A 21,078-nucleotide genomic window follows, 5' to 3' on the forward strand; every position below is an offset into this window, starting at 1 on the left:
ATCCCTCCACTTGATGCTGTCTTTATACTGGAGGTGGGCTCTACAAGTTCCCTCTCCACACTGTTGAGCATTTCATCTAAGGTCCCTCCCTTTGAGTCCTGAGAGTATCTCACCTCTCAGGTCTCTAGTACATTCTAGAAGGTCCTTCTATCTCTGGAGGTAGCCTGTTTCCAATCTTTCTGCTGGCCCTCAGGCTTCAGTTCTGTTCCCCCTCCAATACCTGATCCTGTTCCCCTCTCTGCCCCTCCCCCACCCCCTTTCCCTCCCAGGTCCCCCTCCCTTAGCCCCCTCCCTCCTGATTGCTTTTTTTTTCCTCCCAAGTGGGATTGAGGAACCAGTTTTTGATTATGACGAAATCTAACTTAATTTCTTTTGTTGCTTATACCTTTGGTTTTATTTCCAGGAAATCATTACCATATCCAATGTGATAAAGCATTTTATTTTTCTTCTAAGAATTTTATAGTTTTATTTCTTGGGTCTTTGACTTTATGTACGATTTTTTTAGTGTGAACTGACATGTCTCAGTAACTTCTTTTTTCTCTCAATGACTTTTAAAAACTGAAATTAGAACATTGGCCAGGAATAATGATGCACGCCCTTAACTGCAGCACTTGGGAAACAGGTGAATCTTTGTGAGTTTGAGGACAGACTGCTCTACATAGGGAGTCCAAGCCAGTTGTACTTACATAGTGGGACCCTGTTTTAAAAAAGAAAAAAAAAACCCAACAAAAATTATAAACTTAGCACATTAAATACTATTAACAACAACTATCATAATGTTGTTTTCCTAATTATTCTAAATACTGTGGAGAATCAAAATATAAGATTTGATGTCAGAATATGGATTTCTGGATCTCTGAGTGCCCATCCTGACCTGCCTGTCACTGATTATATGACTTGGGAAACTTACTCCATTTCTTTTTTCCTCCTCCTCCTTTGCCTTCATTTATTCTTTTTATTTCTGGACTTCATTTCTTTTTCTATTAAGAATTATTTGTTTATTTTTAGCTTATGTGCATCATGCAGTATTTTGCCTGCATGTATGTCTTTGTGAGGGTGCTGGAGACAGTTGTGAGCTGTTATGTGGGTGCTGGTCTCTGGATGAGGACCCAGCGCTCTTAACTACTGAATCATCTCTTCAGCTCAATGTTTTTATACACTTTAAAAAAATTTGAAATTAAGATAGAATTACATCATTTCTCTTCTCCAACCATTCCTGCATACTTGTTCCCTCTCAAATCCATGGCCTCTTTTTCTTTAATTACTGCTATCTATCTATCTATCTATCTATCTATCTATCTATCTATCTATCTATCTACTAAATATAGAAACATAATGTAATTACTCATTTGTTTCTTTATTTATTGTTCTCTTTCTATCTATAATTTCTAAACATATAAATATAACCTGATTAGTCCATATGTTACTTATGTATATATATTTTCAAGGCTGACAATTTTGTTATTGGATAATATTGGGGGTTTCATGCATGGGGGAGACTATTCCTCCTGCTCTTGGCATTCCTTGGTTGCCTGTAGTTCTTTGTCTGGGGTTGGGACCTGGTGACACATCTCTGTTCCTAGTTAGCACGTCTGCTAGTGTGGTCTTTGTTCAGGTCTTGTTCAGGCATGGTGTTGGGGAGACTTCATGGGTGTGGCTCCTCTGACAATTTTTAGGAGCTGGAACTCACAGCAAGCTTCCTGTTCTTCTGGCTCTCACAATCTTCCCACCCTCTTTTCTGCCGTGGTCTCTAAGCTTTAGGTACAGGAGTGTGTTGTAGGTTTATCAGCTGGGGCTAGGTAGCACACAGTTCACTACACTGTCATGGGTTGTAGTTTTCTGTAATGGTCTCCGATGTAGAGAGACATTTCTTGAATGAGGGGTTCTCTGTGCTTGGAAGTTTTTGTTTGTTTGGTTTTGCCTTTATGGTGACAGTAGAAAACAGCCCATATTATTGTAATGGCTATTCCTGGTTGTCAGCTTGACTACATCTGGAAGGAACTACAACTCAGAATTGGAGGGCTCACCTGTGATCCAGATCTTGAGGCTGGAAGACATGTTTCTGGCCTGGATCTTGGTGTGGAGATCTTGAGGCACAGCAACCATGGAAAGCTTAGGCCCAGGTAAGGTAGTACACGCCTTCAGTCCCAGGAGACTAAGGCGAGGAGATCTCTGAGTTCAAGGTCAGCCTGGGGCAAAACAAGTCTCAAATCCAGGTGTGGTGATCCACACTTTAATCTGGGCCACACCTTCTGCTGCAGACAAAGAAGAAGGGAGATTCTCTCTTCACTGCTTGCATTTACTTACCAGCACATCTGTTGGAACCCTCCTGCAGAGCAGCTGAGACAACTTCCCTGTGGGACTGAGCAACTCCTAGATTCTTGGACTTCCCACTGACAGCTGACCATTGTTGGGGTGTTGGACTACAGGCTGTAAATCATCATAATAAACTCCCTCAATAAAGAAAGACATTCCATATGTTCTGTGACTCTAGAGAACCCTGACTAATACAGTTACAAAAATTAAGTGAGGTCATGTACATAAAACTAATACAACAAAGCACTAAGTAATGGTGAAAAATGCTGATATCTACGATGAGTCAAAACTAAAATGGAGGGGGAACGACCTATAGATACTTGAGTTGGAAATAAAATTAATCGATTATATATGTGGTACCTTGTATTATTTTAAAAATAATTAGAAAGTATGTGTATGTTTGCATGCCTGAGTATATGTGTACATTCTATATGTGTGCAGGAGCCTGCAGGGGACAGAAGAGGGTAATCAGGTGCCCTGGAACTGGAATTGCAAGCAGCTGTGAGCCATCTAGTGAGGATGCTGGGAACTGAACCTGGGTCTTCTGTAAGAGCAGCCATTGCTCTTAATCCCCGCGTCATCTCTCTAGCCTGCATTTTATATTCTTACGATGTGGTCATTGTGACCTTCCACGTTTGCATTTGTGGGTAAAGCATGGAATACATTTCTCTTCATTACTTGGAGTTCCTCAGACTATGTGCTGCAGTGTCTGCCGCTGTGTACCCATCCCCTGCACAGGCACACACTGACTGCTGTGTGCCAGGCCCTGTGCCATACAGTCCAGGGAGGAAAAGAAAGGCCCGCCACTCCAAGGAGCTCTTACAACTGAAAATGAACCAACAGACAGATTGTTCGAGCCCAGGAGCAGTAAATTGGGAGGCTCTCCGTGTGCTTGCGACTGTTGGGCATTCATTGATCACTATCTATTTTGTAAGGACTAAAAGAGTATCATCCAAGCAAGCTGTCTGGGAAAAGGCAGAGCCGTTTTTCTCTGGCAGTTCTTGTGAGAAAGGCCATATTGGAACCTGACTGGATGTAGTTGTACCTGGTTCCTGCTTCTTTGGGAAGAGCTCATACATAGCATTGCCATTTATGCGGTGGGGTCTCCAACACTAGGAGGCTTAGTCCCTTCTGACAGGTTTGGTTTTATTTAAATGTGGTGCCGGGGATGGTAAGGAGCTAAACAGAGGCTGTGGAGAAATAGGTTCCCAGGGTTCCTGCCCCCAGCCAGATGCTGTAATGTTGTATAGGGACAAATCCATCTTAATGAGCGTTTCTCCCATTGCTGAGCAGAGCAAGGGGTCGTCTTGTTGAATGACAAAAGGTCTTTGCTTGGGCTTGGGGGTCTGTCCAGATGTTGTAGTGACACTTCCTCGGGCCCTGTGTCTAGTGGGCATGTTCTCTTCCAATGGATTGTGCTTTCTGATTCTGCCACGACATGGCCACCAAAATATGCTATAGGCCCTGGACTTGAATGAACACTCGTTAACTGAGCAACGAGGCCTTGAGTCCTCAGACGTCCTGTGACCCCAGCCTGTAAATGCATATACCCCCTTCACTCTTGACCCTGCTCCTTTCTGCAGGTACAAAGAATCAAACACCCTGGTACATATTGTACTGGGCTCTTATGCCTATGCTACCTGTTCTAAATCTAACAGTTTTATAAGGAAGTTAAAAACACTTGCAGACTAAGGAGTGTATTTATTATTATTATTATTATTTATCTTGAGACAGGTTTAAGGACAACTCAGGCTGTTCTTGAACTATGCAGCTAAGGATGACCTTGGATCTCTGATAGTCTTGCCTCTACCTTCTTGAGTTTTGGGAAGAGAGAGGTATGCTGCCTTCACTGCTGGACAAGATATTTAAAGGCTACTAGTGGAGACCTGAGTAGAGGCAGGAATTGACGTGCATATAATGACTAGGCCATACAGCGGGCCATCTGGTGCTGTAGACTGCAGAAAGACTGGATTCTCAGAAGGTATCTACTCATACAGTGAAAACCCTGCCTGGGAGGCAGAAAGTTCTTTATCTACACAAGACACTGAGTACTTTATAAAAATAGTGTCAGTGTTAAGTGATATTCCCCAACCATATCTCATGCCAGTATCTCGAGCATGTTTGAGGTTGGCTGAGCCAAGCTATGGTGTTCACTTGGCTAAAGGAACTGGATACATTTTTCCATTTTAATTTCTTTTTTCTCCTTCTTTCCTTCTTCCCTTCTTTTCTTCCTTCCTTCCTTCCTTTCCTCCTTCATTTCCTTTCTCCCCTCCCTCCCTTCTTTCCTTCCTCTTTTTCTTTCTGAGACAGAGTTTCTCTGTGTATCCTTGGCTATCCTGGAACTCACTCTGTAGACCAGGCTGGCCTCGAACTCAGAGTACTCCCTCTACTTCCTGAGTGCTAAGCTTAAAGGTGTGCGCCACCACCACCCAGGCTCGTTGTTTATGATGTTTTCAACCTACAGTGAATTATCAGACTGTAAGTCCGTCGTAAGTGGAAGAACCTCCACGCTTCCTTTTAAGTCTCTCACTGAAAATAGTCCAGGGTCAAACTCCACCTGGAAGGTTGTCTGCCTGTACTTAGGGTAAATTCAGCCGGCTGTGCAGAAATGGTGCCACAGCTGACGTTTACCAAGTCCTAGCTCAAACTGCAAGACGCTGAAGGTTCCATTCGTTTTAGTTTTTGCTTTAGGTCAGGGAGGGTAACGAACTGGGTGTTTCCTTCTCCATGTGAGTAAAAGGAACATTCAAAGTAATTTGTTTACCGGGAGATTGGTCTTCATATCCACATTTTAGAAGCTACCTGTTTAGAATCTTACTTTTCTGATTTTCAGAGTAGAAGACAGCATGAGATGTAGGAAGATCCCTGATCTGGGACTCACATCTCTGGAGCTTAGACTCTCTAGTACCGACAGTCTGGGCAGCTCCTCTTTGGCTTTCAAGGTTGAACCTGATAAGCAATTTGAACACCAGATAACCTCTTCAGCTAGCCCCATAATTCCTGAAGCGAGTTAAGGGTAACAGCATATTCCTTGTATGCTGTTAATGTTGAAAGGGGAGTAATGGCTGTCCCTTGGTGGGAAGGCCTTGGGGGCTCTGGGAGGGCAGAGAGAAGGGGAAGTGATGCAAGATGCCACAACCTCAGAGTCAGAGAGGGAAATGGCTCTAATCCTAATGAGCAGCTCAGCTGGAGGGGCTCTAATGGCCTCGGTCTCCCATCTAATGGACGGGAGACAGCAGAACTGGCTGCAGGAGCCTGGGAGGCAGGTGACTGCTGCTTGCTTTTTCCAAGGATGCGTGTTAAACAGCACATCCAAATAGGTGGGGTCTGAGGCAGACAGTACCCCAGGTCTCCCAGGTGGAGGGTGGGCTGCTGACCTGAATGGAGCCATGGTGTGTAGCAGGTGCAGAAGCCAGAGCTCTGGAGCCCTGTCAGCAGGATGGCTTTTTAGTTCAAGAACAGTTTCCTCACCTTAATTGGTTCTCTAGGGCCCTAGGAGGAGCGTTGGCACCTCTGAACAGTCCCTGTTACTGGGAGAGCAATTCCCCAGGTGGATGGAAAGAGGTAGGTCGCGTTTGGGGGGATGTGCTTGCTGCGGCTGGAAACTATGGCTGGTGAGATTTGCAGAGGGAGGAAGTTCAAGGTAGCAGTGGTTGATAGGCAGTTTTGGAGCTAGAGCTTATCTCTGGATCTTACCCTAGATGGGGGGACTAGTTAGTTGTACCTAAGTGCTGTGGGGGGCAGACAGCAGGAAAAGCCCTTACAGTTCATCTCTACCTGGCTACTCCACAGATGGGGGACAGGAAGTCACATGCTTGGTCATTTGCAGAGCCATAGAATCAGCTCCAGCTCTCTTACCTGGGTTTGTTTGGGCTTGCAGGCTGCAGAAGCTGCAGATCTGTAACAGGATGCTGCCTTGAACTGTCAGTGGGGTCAGTGGCTTTGCAGGGAGTGTGTCTGTATGTCCTCCTTTATATGAAGTCCTAGGCTTCTGTGTGAAGAGACAGAGGTACTACTGGGTCAGCGAGAGTCTATCAAATGAGTGAGCCCAGCCTCAGCCTGCATTTGCATCTATTGTGGATATTTTCCCGGTACAGAAAGCAGGCATCCTAACCAGGTGCTTCATCAGAGAACGAAGGCCAAGGACCAGACATCTAGTATAATCTCCTCCACCCTTAGCTGGCCACCAGGCTGTCAGGCTCAGACTGAGGCTCTTGCTCAGCTGCTGGCCCTGCCTCCTCATTCCTGGATAGTCCTTATTATTTCCTGCAATATATTTACCCTGCCATGGGTGTTATGCTTCCAAACCTTCTACTCTGAACTTGATCCCACCTTCTAACTCTAGGCCTGTACTGTTGCTTACCTAAAGATTCTGAACTGGGAGCTGGGCCTAGTGGCCCAGATGTGTAATTTCAGCTACTCAGGAGATCCAGGCAAAAGTATTGAAGATTCAAAGCCTTGAATGGACCACAGGGGAAATTTAAGGCTGGTGAAACTCTGTTGAAAAATGAAAGTAAAAAGGTTAGGTATCTAGTCCAGGAAAGGGACAGTCTTAGCACGTGCAAGGCCCCAGGCTCGACCCCCAGGACCACAAAAAAGAAATAGAAAGGAAGAAAACAAGGACTTGGCATCGGTTGCAGTTCAGAATAGAAGGCTCTGGGCCTTCAAGGCTCTTTCTAGTTTTTTTTCATATTAAATATGTAGCCGTGTTTCCTGTATTCCTCTCCATGTCCCAGAGGCCCCATGTTTTTACACATATAACTGTGTGTGAAGGTCTCCCTTCTGTGTTAGTAACATCTTACTCATATTTGAAGGCCTTCTTCCCATGTGAACCAGAGCTCATGGGGATGGGTTTAGTAAGAAGCAGACCCCATCATCAGAATTGTATCTCTGTGTGGAAGATGGAGAGGATGTTGTAAACTATGGGTAAGTTTCTTTTGATCTAACAGGGACAGATGGTAGTTTTGGTTTTGCCAGTCATAGAGTTTCTTTCAGTCACTTGACTCTGACACTAGCAGCAAAGCAGCCATAGTCAGTATAGAAACCAATGGCCCTGTTTGTGTTCCAAGAAATCCTTTCTCCCTCCTCCTTCCTTTCTTTTTTTTCTTTCTACTTCCCCCAACCATCCCCCTTTTTTTTGAAACAGGGTCTCTGTAACTCAGGCTGTCCTTAAACTCCCTAAGTTGCTGAGGGTGGCTTTGAACTTCTGATCTTCCGGTCTCCACCTAAAATGCTGGGCTTGTACTGCTTGCTGACTTACCACCTGCTTACCTAGTGCTAGGGCCTGAGCCCAGGGCCACTTGCACATTAGGCAAGCACTGATCTACATTTCTGTCTTCAAGAAGCTGTTTTATTGACTGTATTTAAACCCTGTCTTAAACAACAACAACAACAACAAAAAACCAACCAGACAAAAATCAACCAACCCCTGCAAACAAAACAAACCCACCAAAACAAGAAAACAACAAAACCAGGCTGGCTGCAATTACGACCATGCTTTAGGCAGTGATTTTTCTGAGTGGTCTTGACAGGTTCATGCTATTCCTGCAGGGCGGGAGCCATTGTTGTGTTCAGTGAGGCATGCTCAGATCTCTGTTTTAAAAGCCATTCAGAGCTGAGTGTGATGTGGGCACATGCCTTTAATCTCATTACTCAAGAGGCAGAGGCAGGTGGGTCTCTGTGAGTTTGAGGCCAATCTGGTTTATGTAGCAAGTTCTAGGGCAGGGTTACAAAGAAAGACCCGGTCTCAAAACAAACAAACAAACAAACAAACAAACAAACTTATTCTTGCATGACAAGTTTGCTCTCACAGCCTTTAATCCTGGCACTTGGGAAGTAGAAGCTGTAAGATCTGGAGTTCAAGGTCAATCTCAGGTATTTGAGGCTAGCCTGGGTTATGTGAGACCCTGTTTTAAAACACACACATGCACATGCCCACCGGCGCGCGCGCACACACACACACACACACACACACACACACACACACCCCTTATCTAAACTCTTCCAGAAACTGAATAGCAAGGGCTACTTATTGTATGCAAAAGGACTACCGGGGCCACTAATGGTTGTCCAAGCCAGGCTTCCAGATCGTAAGGCCGCCTGACAGTGGAAGAATGATTTGGGAACTTGGCTGAAATTCCAGGTTCTGTATCCGAACACAGGAGATTTGAGTTTGGTATATTCAGGATTTCTAGACAGCACTTCAGATTTAGAACCCAGGCTAGTCCAGGGAAAGCAGGGTGCTGTTTGCTCTTCCCAGGTGTGGACGGCAGAGAAAACAAGCGATACTCTCGTTCTTCCCATTCCTGTCTGTTCAGAGCAGCCCATTCTCTTGACTCCACATACCATGGCTGCCTTCGATGTCTTCTTTCGTTCACACACTAATGTCCTCTCACATTCAGGGTCTCGTTTAACCTTCAACTGGATAAACTTCCCTCCTGACTTCCCTTTTCCTAGTCATAGTGTCACTCAGAGCCTTTCTGGGCTACCTTAAGATCAAGGTCTGTATCTTTTGTTTAGCGTGCAAGGCCGTTCAGGAGCATCTGCTTCTGCCATTCCCTGCCACTCCCCACCTCTGATTGCTCAGTGCTGCTGTAATCATCCTGTTACTCACAGTATTGTCCTATCCTGAAGTCTTCCCTCCAACTCACCCCTGTTTCCCTTCCCTCTTCCTCTGGCTTGCATGTGACTGTGTCTCCCCGGGGAACAGAGAGATCTGCCAAGGGGACACCTGCCGGGACCTTTGTGCATCATAAAAATATGTGTCTTCTCCATCTGAAGTCCTAATCCTCTGCTTGTGACGGACAATCGGTCACTATGGCAACTGGCTGTGACGTCACAGGATAAGGACTTCAGGTGAAGTAGCTGGAGCAGGTGAGTGTTTAGGAGACAGATTTTAGGGCCCGTTGGCGGTTCCCCACCCCCTGCGCTCTCCTGCAGTGCAGGGGGCTTGGAGGGATCTCTCCGGCCTCTGCTGTTTTTTTTTTTTTTTTTTGGAAAATGATTCGGTGAGAGTGTGTGCCTGGCATCTGCGTGCTGCAGCAGTGTGGGGCTGACAGAGTGTGTCAACTTGAGCTCTGGCTGTGCGGGCACCGCTGCTGCGGGAGGGAGCCTGTTATTCCATTCTGGATTGCTATTTTGATACCCAGATTGCATCATTCTTCCTACGTATAAACAGGGGGTCCCCAGGGCCCTGCAGCTACTCACTTCTCCACCAACACTGTTGTTGTGATGAGCTCTATTTAAATGAGCTGCTGGATCGGGGGCAGGTTCCAGCCACATGTGAGCACTGTCATTTTGGGGAACATGGAGGGCTGAAGGATTTTTGTGGATCGAGTCCTAAAAGGCTGAGGGTGACGGCCTCCAGGGCTGAGCAGAGGGCGGCAGAGCTAGTTCCTGAAAGTTGAAAAATCTCGTTTTCTTCCCTCTGAGCTTCTATTCAGAGGCACCCAGAGGATTAGGAAGGAGATGCAGCTAGGAAGAGAGGCGCCTCTTTGAGGTCTCCCTCTTGCTGCTCAGTTTGGGAAAATTGCTGCAGAGACTTGGAGATAAACAGGAACAGGAGGAGTCAACCTCGCTCCTTCTTGCAGGAGCATCTCAGGTGAGCTAGAGAAATGCAGCCCTGGCTGAGGACGCATCACAACAAGGAGAGGCTCCAGGCTACTCCCCAAACCCCACCCCAAACCCAGCTCCCCGAGGCTTAGGCCCTGTGGCCCAGCTGGCTTGCTGCATGCGGGGTGGGTGCTCCTGGGCTCCTGGGGAGCACCCTCCTCCAGGACTGGTGGTGGTCTCACCTGTCGCTCCTCTTCTGACTTCTCTCCCAGGTGTTGCTCTAATTACAGAGCAACAGGGTGACAGGTAAGCCTGCTGGCTGCTAGGGGAAAAATCGGCAGCGAACCTAGGTGTGTTTTGGATCAAAGTCTGTCTTTCTAACAGGCACTGACATCTGAAGGGGGGGGGGCGCAGTGTGTTTCTCCAAGGCAATGCTGCTTTGGGCCACGGGGCCATGAAGGCTTCAAGGGCTTCTGTGGGGGCCTTCCTTGGTGCTCAGCATCCTGAGACTGCTGGGGGAGGGGGAGACACTAATGATTAGTGAGGCTGGCCGGACTGTCTGAGCGTGGCGTGCTTTATTTCCTTACTTGGTGTCTGGCAGAGGCATGGCGAGGCAGCGTGCCTTAACCTGTGGCTACAGAGGCTGTTCAAAGCTGCTCAGTGGTTTGAGGTTTCACAAAGGCAATGCCGTTTTGAAGCTGAGTGTCCCTGTTTCTCTCGAGGCCTTCATGTCATCCTCTGTGGGACTGGCAATTGGGACCAGAACCGGTCTATCCAAACAGGGTCCAAATCGACACTGGCAGAGGTACTTCAGGCTGCCTCGGTGGATCCCACTGCTAGGCCTGAGAGATCTGGGGCTCTAGGGACAGTTTCTTGGAGTCCTGGGCAAGAGATGAAGAGTTAAAAATCTTCACAAGCCATGCAGGTTACTAAGCATTGGGCTTAAGGTGGCCATGCTCATCTGGTGGCCCGAGCTGACCCATTCCTGGTTTCTGGGATGTCTCTCCCGTTCTCGTCTGATGCCAAGGTTGCCTAGGTCCTGTTGTTCGCACCGAAGGGTAGTTACCCCTTCCTTTTCCTGGCTCTGCACATGATCTAACCCCAGCAGCCCGCCAGACTGCATCTGGTCTTTTAGTTGAGTTGTGAGTCAGAGGAGGTAAAATGTAGCCTCCAATTCAGTGCCAACCATAGGGTCTCTGGGCACCAGGACTTCCTTCTGTGTGTTGGGAATCTATCCGTTTGTCTGTCAGAGGGGAAACCTACCACAGTACATTCAGAGGTCTTTGGACTCTCTGCCTTCCTCTGCCTCATGACCGAGGAGTCAGTTCTCAGAGGAAGAGGACTGTCCAGGGTGCTGACCCTCACTGAGAACATTGTAATCACCTGAAGAGTTTTAAATGCCTGGACCTCCCGAAACTCTGATGTTCCAGCCATGAGTCACGCCCATGTCAGGATAGTTAAAAGTCCCCCTTATAGTTTGGATTTGTAGCAAAGAATGCACCTGTGTTTACATTTATTTTAAGGCACAAAAGCTTCATTTGCTTTTTCTCAAATATTGTATTTTTTAAAACCTTAAGCACAGCTGGAGAATTTCAGATTTCAGAGCTGGATAGAGGCTACTGGTATAGTTGGCTCGTAACTGTGCTCTGATCATTATTATGAACTATTTTGTATGTGATGAAACTGCCAAGTTAATTAAAATAAAAATATATCACTTGCTTATTATTGGATTAGGAAAGAAACATGAAAGGGACATGTTTTGTGTGTGAGAGAGAGTATGTCTGTGTGTGAGTGTAAGTGTATGTGTGTGAGTGAGTGTATGAGTATGTGTGAGTGTATGTGTGTGTGTATGTGTGTGTGAGTGTATGTGTGTATGTGAGTGTATGTGTGTGTGAGTATATGTGTGTGTGTATGTATGTGTGTGAGTGTATGTGTGTGAGTATATGTGTGTGTGAGTGTATGTGTGTGTGTGTGAGTGTATGTGTGTGTGAGTATATGTGTGTATGTGAGTGTATGTGTGTGTGAGTGTATGTGTGTGTGAGTGTATGTGTGTGTGAGTGTATGTGTGTGTGTGAGTGTATGTGTGTAAGTGTATGTGTGTGAGTGTGTGTGTGTGAGTGTATGTGTGTGAGTGTATGTGTGTGTGTGAGTGTATGTGTGTGTGTGAGTGTATGTGTGTGTGAGTGTATGTGTGTGAGTGAGTGTATGTGTGTGAGTGTATGTGTGTGAGTGAGTGTATGTGTGTGAGTGTATGTGTGTGTGAGTGTATGTGTGTGTGTGAGTGTATGTGTGTAAGTGTATGTGTGTGAGTGTGTGTGTGTGTGAGTGTATGTGTGTGAGTGTATGTGTGTGTGTGAGTGTATGTGTGTGTGAGTGTATGTGTGTGAGTGAGTGTATGTGTGTGAGTGTATGTGTGTGAGTGAGTGTATGTGTGTGAGTGTATGTGTGTGTGAGTGTATGTGTGTGAGTGTGTGTGTGAGTGTGTGTGAGTATATGTGTATATGTGAGTGTGTGTGTATGTGTGTGAGTGTGTGTGTGTGTGTGAGTATATGTGTATATGTGAGTGTGTGTGTGTGTATGTGTGTGTGAGAGTGTGTGTGTGAAGGTCAGAAAATACTTAGCATGGCAGTCCTCATTTTTCAGCTTGTGTGAAGCAGGGTGTTACTGTTGTCTGTGGCTGTGCTCTCCAGTGCAGACTAGCTGCTTTGTGTGCTTCTGGGGACGCCATCGCCTCCCCGTTCCACCTGCCTGCTGCTGTCCTGCGGTTGCAGATGCTCACTACATACCCAGTGTTCTGTGAGTTCTGGGAATTTGAACTAGGTCCTCATGCTTGCATGGCAAGTGCTTTACCACTCAGCCATCTCCCTGGCCACGAGGACACGGTTTTAAAGGCAAGCGGACTTCGGTTTCCATTTGCCACAGGCTTGTATAATTTAACTTTGTTTTTTTTTAAATTAAATTTTATTTTTTGTTGGTTATTTTATTTATTTGCATTTCAAATGTTACCCCCTTTCCTGGTTTTCCCTCTGCAAACTCTCTGTCCCATCCTCCCTCTTCCTTGTTCCTCTGAGGGTGCTCCCCCACTCACCCATCCACTCCTGCCTCACTGCCTTAGCATTCCCCTGTGCTGGGGCATTAAGCCTCCATAGGACCAATGGCCTCCTTTCCCATTGATGCCAGACAGTTCCATCCTCTGCTACATGTGTGGCTGGAGCCATGGGTCCCTCCATGTGTACTCTTTGGTTGGTGGTTTAGTCCCCGGGAGCTCTGGGGGGTCTAGTTGGTTGATACTGTTGTTCTTCCTATGGGGTTGCAAACCTCTATAATCTAACTTCTTGGAGCTTCAATCTTCCCAATAAAATGTAGACAAGACCTAGTCCTAAAAGTTGATTTGGTGATTGAATGAGATATCACACGTGGTGGCTAGGCAGAGATCAGTGCTAATCAGATGCCAATTTGTATCACACCCCCTAAAGACAAGAAATGGATTTAAATAGCTTTGGAGACAGCCTATCCTGAAACTCGATATGTAGTTTAATCTGGTATTGAACTTGAGATTTTCTTGACTCAGTCTCCCGAGTGCTAGGATTACCCCGACTCTTACCACACTGAGTGAGTGGTTATGACTTTGAGAGCTGCCCCTCCAGGCCACTACCTCCACAGGGAGACCGCTGGCATCTTTTTGTTTCTCGAGACAGAAGCCCCACCTCTTTGTGTCCTGGTTCCCTGTGTCTCAAGAACAATGTTTCTGATTGTGAAATAAATGGCCAAGCCTGTGAGCTGAATCATTCAACAGAAGCACACAGTAAAAAGAGGTAGGCTTGGTGATGCGCATCTGTCATCCCAGAACTCAGGAGGCCCTGGCAGGGGAATCGATGGCAAGTTCAAGGCCAGCCTGCACTACAGAGAAATTAGGAGGCCGAGGCTACCTACATAGTAAGGCTCTGTCTTTAAAGGCTCCATATCCCTCGTGTGGTTTAGTTGGTAGAATGTTTCCATAGCATACATGATGCCCTGGATTTAATCTCTCGTTAGCACTGCATAAATCAGGCATGGTATCATACACCTGTAATTTCTGGGTCATCCTTGGCTCCATTTTGAATTCAAGACCAGCCTGGGCTACATGAGACCATTTTCTCAAAACAAACAAACAAGCAAACGAGAGAAGGGGAGGGAGTCCGTCTCTTCAGTATAAACACCATAAGTAAATAACATAGTGAGTCTTATGAGATGTGTAGCTACCCTCCAGCCTTGCTAGTTAGCAGCCCCACCTCAGAGGGCTGATCCCCTGCCTCCGGGCTCCCCTCAGCCACAGCCTGCCGTTCAACTCTCTGGGTTTTTTTGTTTTGTCTGTTCAACACTGTTTCTCATTGTGTAGCAGAGGCTAGAATCAAACTGGCCATCGTTCTGCCCTGATCTCTCAGCTGCTAGAATTACGGGTGTGGGCCATGGTGCCTGGCCCACTGGGCTTTCTGACAGGATGATAAATTGTCCGGTTGCCATTTGGCTGTCCCTTGTCCTGCCTAGGGGAGTGTTCTTGACACTCTACTGCTAAGGGCCCACGGGAAGGGTGTGTAGCCTGCTGCTGCACCTAGTCTCCTCCCTTTAGCAACTTAGTGACAGAGAAAGGGGAGATCACCCATGCTGGCAGTCAGATCATAGCAGCAGAGTCTTGTCTACACACCCTGTGACTGTCATCTCAGGATGGCTTTCTCCCGCCACTCAGAACCTGCCAGGTGGCTTCTTCTTCTAAAAGTGGCTGAGAGTACAAGCAGGACACACAGAACATACCAGCAAAAGAAACCCAAGTCTCCAATCTTGTAAGAACCACCAGCCATTCTTTCTTTCATGTCAAATGTGGATTATTTCTGTGTGCAGGCATATGAACAGGTAGTTAAAATGCGCTGTGATGCTTCTTACACTAGAGTTACTAATTAACTGGTCCTAGGGGAAATCAACCCTGTTTCTCCAAAGCGGAACATTTGAGCAGGTTTGAAAGGATGCATGGGAGTTTATTTGAAAAGGACAGACGCGAGAACAAGTATTTCAAGAAGGAATAGCATTTTCCCAGACAGAGCCATGCAAAAGTTGGGCTGTTCCAAAGACAGCAGAGATACATGCAGTGTCTGTCTGGCAGATGAAGCTAGAGATGAGGCTGGAGGGAGGTAAGGCCAGGATGAAAATGAATACCAAACAATGGTTTTGTCTTTAAGGCCAAGAAAAGCAGATGATCTGGTTCATCTTTTCCATTCTGCGGTGTTACTGTTTCTGATGTTTGAGGACTTGGTACTGGGAGTCAGGAGTCTTGTGAAAGTAACTTTCAACACTCAGAGAAGATTTCTGTTCTGAAGGTGGATATGTCTAGTAGATGAGAGAGACAGTCACCTGACAGCCAGATGATGTCACCTGTGAAGAGTGTTGACCAACAGGAAAATACCCAGAAGATTTGAATGTAATTCTGCCATCCAAATTCTATTGATTTCTGTGACTTTGTGGATTTTCCAGATGGTAATAATGAGGTTTTTTTTTCCTGTAAAATAAGTCATTCCAAAAACTTGGTGGTTAAACCAAATTTCTTTGGTGTGTGGCTCCTCGGGTTGGTGATCTGGACTGGAATTCTCTGAGTAGTCTGGGTTGAGTTTGGCCGATCTTGGCTGAACTCCTGTGCCTTTATTAGACTGGTAGGGCACATGGTCTATCTGGTTTAGGGCGGTCTTACAAGGAATGCTTGCGACAGCCACAGCCTCTTCCTCGAGGCCTGATGTCTTTCAGCAATCTGAGTCCTAGGTTCTCTGTTCCTAACTGTTCCCAGAGCAGCTGGAGAGTTCTAGGAGCAGAGGCAGAATACACAGGCCCCTGAGGTCTAGTCACAGAGTCAGTGGGTGGAGATGGAGGGTCCTCTCTCTCTCCTCTCTCTTCTTGGAGTGTGTGTATGTGTGTAAGTGTGCACAGTGTTCATGTATGTGTGGGTGGTATGCACATATGAAGATCACAGGTCAACATAAAGTGCCTACCTCAGTTCCCGCTATCTTAAGAACTGGATTTCTCAGTGAACCTGAAGCTAATCCAATTTGGTCAGGCCAGCTGGCCAGAGAGCTCCAGGAGTTTGCTTGTCTCTTCCCCTTTCTCTCCCCACTGAGCTATCTGCCCATCCCCAAGAGTCCATTTGATGTTAGGAGCACAAGAGAGGCCAGGCCAGTGGTAAACACCTTCAATTCCAGTAATCAGGAGGCAGGGACAGGGGCAGGGGACAGGGGCAGGGGACAGGAGCAGGGCCACCTCTGTGAGCTCGAGGCCTAACTTGGCTGCATAGTGAGTTCCAGGCCAGCCAGGACTACACAATGAAAGTGTGTCTTTAAAAAAACAAAAGGGATCACAAGAAATTCTTTCCAGGGGAGGAAGCATTTGTGGCTTCCTGAGTGTGTCCCCTTCTTTATCTGTTTTTCATCATACCATGGAGAGGATGTGAGATATGCTGAATTCAAAGCCAGCATTTCAGGAGAGCTATGTTTTCTCAAATATTTAATTCTCATGGCAACCTGTGTGTGTGTGTGTGTGTGTGTGTGTGTGTGTGTGTGTAGCTGTGCTATAGCACATAGGTAGAGGTCAAAGGCCAACCTGAAAGAATTGGTTCTCTCCTTCCACCTGTGGGTTCAGAGGTTACAATGAAGGTTGTCAGGATTGGCAGCAAGCACCTGTCCCCACTGAGCCATCTCACCAGCCTGTCTTTTTGCCACACTCACTGCCCTTGAGCATGCGTTGTCTTGTGCCTCCGATTCCCTAAGCACTGGAGAGTATAGATGTGTGTCACCATTCCTCTGAATCAAAGAAACACTCATTTTTCTTTTTCCTTTCACATATAGTGAAATAGGATAGGTGAGTCGGTTGCGATGAAGCACCTTGCCCAAGGTCACTGGGTGGCAAACGTATTTGGGCTTGCATTTTTTAATTGTAGAGCATTTGCCTCTGTAGCATTCTTTACTGTGTTGATGAGATGAGGCAGAGACGACCGTGAGAATATTACTACAAGTCCTGTTACCACCGATTCCTTTTTACGTCAGCCTCACCCATGATCACAGATACCTTGCCCTCTTCAAGAGACCCATTCCCAGAGCGTTGGCTGTTTTTAGAATGGGTCTGAAGAGTCATGGCAGTTTCCAGGATGGCAGTCTCCTGCTGCTTATGTAATGTAGATGCCCACTAGGCTTAGGAATGTGTTGGAAACTGTTGTATTCCTTTGGGAGAGGGTGTGAGTCAGGCTGCTCACAGGTGATGCATGTAGTGTACCTAACCTGGTCTAGGACTGTAGGTGGAGACAGCCCAGCAACAGGCTTCTATGAGCAGGCATAGCAGGTGGATGTACATCTTCCTCTTGATAGAGAACTTCTGAAGTAATCTGGTTGACATGGTAACCTTAATGACTACTACTCTCCTGTGTGCTGCACTAACCGTTCCAAGACCAGGAACCGGGACCTCGGACTGTAGAATGAGGAGCTGGAGCAGCAGGGGACACTGGATTGTCAAGAGCAGAGAGGCCTGAGCTTGCAGTAGCCTGGCTCCTATGGAGGAGAGGAAGGTAGACTAAGCGAGGCAGGGATGGGAAGAGACTAGACCAGTGCTCTGTAGGGCAGGCCTCTGGGATGGTCATGCTCATGGTAACTGAAGGCTGTGCTACTGAGCAGGGGTCACTTTGGCACAGAGGCTGTTGCCCATACCTGGGTGCTGGGTACTAGAAAGCCTCCTAGGCCTCATTATAATCTGCTCTGTTGATTTGACTCCATTGTCTGTCTTTCCCCCGATAGAGCTCATCTCCTGTCCTGGATGTCAGCGTCTCTATCTTACCAGAGATGTAACTTTTCTTCAGTGCTTTTCTCCTGTGAAACCCACAATGGCCAGGGTAAGTCAGGACAAGGGAATCTGCAGGCAGTGGTTCACAGAAACCGACGAGACCCCTGTCTATAGGTCTAGCCTCTATCACTGACTTGTGACTCCACTACCAGCTTTTCTTATCCGTCTGTTCGTCCATCCACCCATCCATCCATCCATCCATCCATCCACCCACCCACCCACCCACCCACCCACCCATCCATCCACCCATCCATCCATCCATCCATCCATCCACCCACCCATCCATCCATCCATCCATCCACCCATCCATCCACCCACCCATCCATTTACTCACCCATCCATCCACTGAGGGGGAAGTAAAAACTGTTTGAATTGGGAGAAGCAGAGTAATTTTCTCCTATGTGAAATTACATGCTTTGAGTGGAAGGTGAAGGTATCTTAAGGCACATTAATATGTTTCAGTGTTTTCTTTTTTTTTTTTTTTTCATGGCATTTACTGAAATCATCAGTACTAAGCCTTTATCTTCCTCCTAAGTTGAAAATTCACACAGCAGCTTAGATGTAACGGGCTCTAAATCTTGTCAGTAATAGCTCTACCTGTCCCCCATGTTTCTGAATTTCACACTACTTACTGACTGGCATGCCTTCTCTCCTGGCATATCCTTATCACTACATTTCATTCATTTACTATTTTTTCTCCTTGTTCCTGCACCCTGTTCCCACTGACTGTCTTATACTCTGGGGCTTATGGTGCTAAGAAGACAGCCTCACTCCTGCATTCTACTTCTGAGACGTTCATGAGACTCATTAAGCTTTCGGGTTTAGTGGCCTGTATGAGTTGGGCATGGACTGGGTAGATTGTTGGTCTGCATCTCACTCCCTAATAGTTCCCACAAGACCTAGCATAACATCTGCCAAACATGTGGACGAGGCGAGGAGGAGGCGTTAGGTCAGGCCGACTCCAGGGGTGAGGCATAGCTCTGAAGCCCGTGCTCTCTCCGCTCAGGGTGTTTGTCACCCCGGTACTCTGATGTCTTAGGCCTTCTCCCCTTTGAAGATGTCGAATGCTCTGCTCTTGCTTGAGTTTTCCCTCTGTTGTAACTTCCCCTCACCTACTTCTTGCCATTAAGGAATCAACGTAGCTGTTTCCTATTGGTGAGAAAGTTCCCAGCCACTCTTAGGCCTAGTTCTTGGAAATCTCCTTTTGGGAATGTCCTTAGCACTTGTCATGCGCCTTTGTCCCAGTGTGACCCACGTAAAGGGTGTCACCCTGCCCATTCTGTGCATGCCTTGATGGGAGAGCCTTGGCTTACTTTCCTTAGCTTTAGCAGAGGATAGCCACTGTCCATTCAGTCACAGACTGAACGAGGCGGCCCTCCCGTAGACTCTACAACTCAGTCCCGGTGGAACAGTCCACCGGGACCCTGTTTCCTAGAGCCTTTGCTTCTTGAGGCCACAAGCCCCGGTGGCGAGACGGTCACCGAGTCTGGACCCTCTGCTTCCAGAACTGCTCTGAGTGTAAGGAGAAGCGGGCGGCGCACATCCTCTGCACGTACTGCAACCGCTGGCTGTGCAGCTCCTGCACAGAGGAACACCGGCACGTCCCAGTCCCGGGGGGCCCGCTCTTTGCACGGGCACAGAAGGGATCCTCAGGTACCAGCCCCCTACCCTGCTTCCCTCAAGGTGCTGAGCCCTCAAGTGCCAAGGGAGACGGTGGGGATGGTTTCTGAATCTTTTGTAAAAGAAGAATGATGCCTCCCTTTGAGTCGGAGGGGTGACTCACTGCAGCCTTTCCCTGTAGGGCTGGGGGTGGGGGACATGTGGGGTGGGTAGTGTGGGTAAGCTGGTGCTGGGAGCATGGTTTTGAATCACAGAAGCTAATCGAGCTCCTACCTTCTACTTCTATTTAGAGCAATATGCCCCATACGCAGACGTAAGGGTCCGGTCCATTCTGGTCCTGTTGCCCATCCTGCACTGTCTGTTTTTAGCAGCAGTCTTTTAGGAAGTCTTCTTTGTCCGGAGGGAGAGGTTTTATGTGAACTAGCCTGAAGCCCAGCAAGGCTGTATAGCTGGTTTTAGCTCCATCAGCACAGAACCGTGGTTAGTGCAGAGGGCTCAGGTTGGTTTGGGAAGGTTTCCCATGGTGCCAGAGAGCAAGTGCAAGAGCTCTCTTCCCCTCTGGCAGGTGGTGGGACTTAGGCCTGACAGTGGGAGGTTTCTGGGCAGCTGAGCAAATCTACCCAGGGTAAGCTTGGATTCCTCCTGTGCCCTGAGCCTCACCAGTCCCACGAGAGACGTCTCCTGTTCACATCTCCTCCCTCAAGGGCTGCGGGCTGCTCAACAAAACTCACAGAAAGGTCGCTGTGAGCAGAAGCCCACATCTCTTATCTCCTCTGACAGGGGTGAACGGTGGCTCTGGGGACTTCGCTTTGTACTGTCCTCTGCACACACACGAGGTGCTCAAGCTGTTCTGCGAGACATGCGATGTGCTCACCTGCCACAGCTGCCTAATGGTGGAACACAAAGAACACAGGTAGGCTGCCGGGCTGGCCGGGTGGCCTTGGGAGGCTCTTCGTCGCTTACTGTGAGAGCTCTGGCCTTCGAGGTGTCAAAACCCTCTCCCTGATGCAGGGAGGGTATGCTGGCATTTGTCCGTAATCCCAGCACTTGGAAGACTGAGGCAGGGTGGGGTTGAGTTCAGGCTATGTAGTGAGTCAGGAGATAACTTGATTATATAGTGAAACTTTGTCTCAAACAAAACAGAACAAAACAAAGCAAAACACAAAACAATCCTCTCTCTGCTCAACCCAACCCGCAGCACCAGGTTGAGGTGTCTCTCTTTTCTTGTGGAGCTTATCTACGTTCTGACAAGTCTGATAGACCGAGAGCCTTTGGTGCCTTTGGCTGGGTGTGTGACCCTGGCCTCTGAGGCTGAGAGTGCACCGTGAGATCCCTGTGGGCTGGATGCTCAGGGGAGGAGCCGTCGCTCCTCAACTCTTGCTTTGTCTCCTCTCTTAGGTGCAGACATGTTGAAGAAGTTCTACAAAACCAGAGAATGCTTCTGGAAAGTGTGACTACCCAGGTGGCACATAAGAAATCCAGTCTCCAGACATCTGCGAAGCAAATCGAGGACAGGTAGCCCAGGCCCTGCTGGTGCTGAAAACGACCAGTTCTTTCATCTCTGGCAGATAAGCCCTTTACCTGGAGGTCTCAATACCAGTGAGGTGTCTGTGAGCTATTAGTGAGTGACTGGGGCCAGGCTATTTCAGGACAATCAGAGTTGGTCTGGGCCAAAGTTCTGTTCTTTATGAATCAGCTAGAAATGGGCACCTGAGAACAAGGGTGCACAGTAGGTAGACCCTG

General features: G+C 47.5%; 1 protein-coding gene across 1 annotated transcript in view; it reads left to right on the forward strand.

Annotated features, from left to right (window-relative positions):
- The window catches only part of TRIM66 (tripartite motif containing 66), a gene marked incomplete at both ends in the record, with an annotated part of 57,756 nt that overhangs the window by 7,012 nt on the left and 29,666 nt on the right, over positions 1-21,078 (forward strand). The window contains 4 exons of the mRNA XM_080913024.1: positions 17,670-17,764; positions 19,221-19,368; positions 20,116-20,248; positions 20,734-20,850. Of these exons, the coding sequence (XP_080769150.1) occupies positions 17,670-17,764; positions 19,221-19,368; positions 20,116-20,248; positions 20,734-20,850 (493 nt within the window). The remainder of the gene's footprint in view (positions 1-17,669; positions 17,765-19,220; positions 19,369-20,115; positions 20,249-20,733; positions 20,851-21,078) is intronic.

The sequence above is a fragment of the Micromys minutus genome (genome assembly GCF_963924665.1).
Source record: "Micromys minutus genome assembly, chromosome: 2".
Taxonomy (NCBI): Eukaryota; Metazoa; Chordata; class Mammalia; order Rodentia; family Muridae; genus Micromys; species Micromys minutus.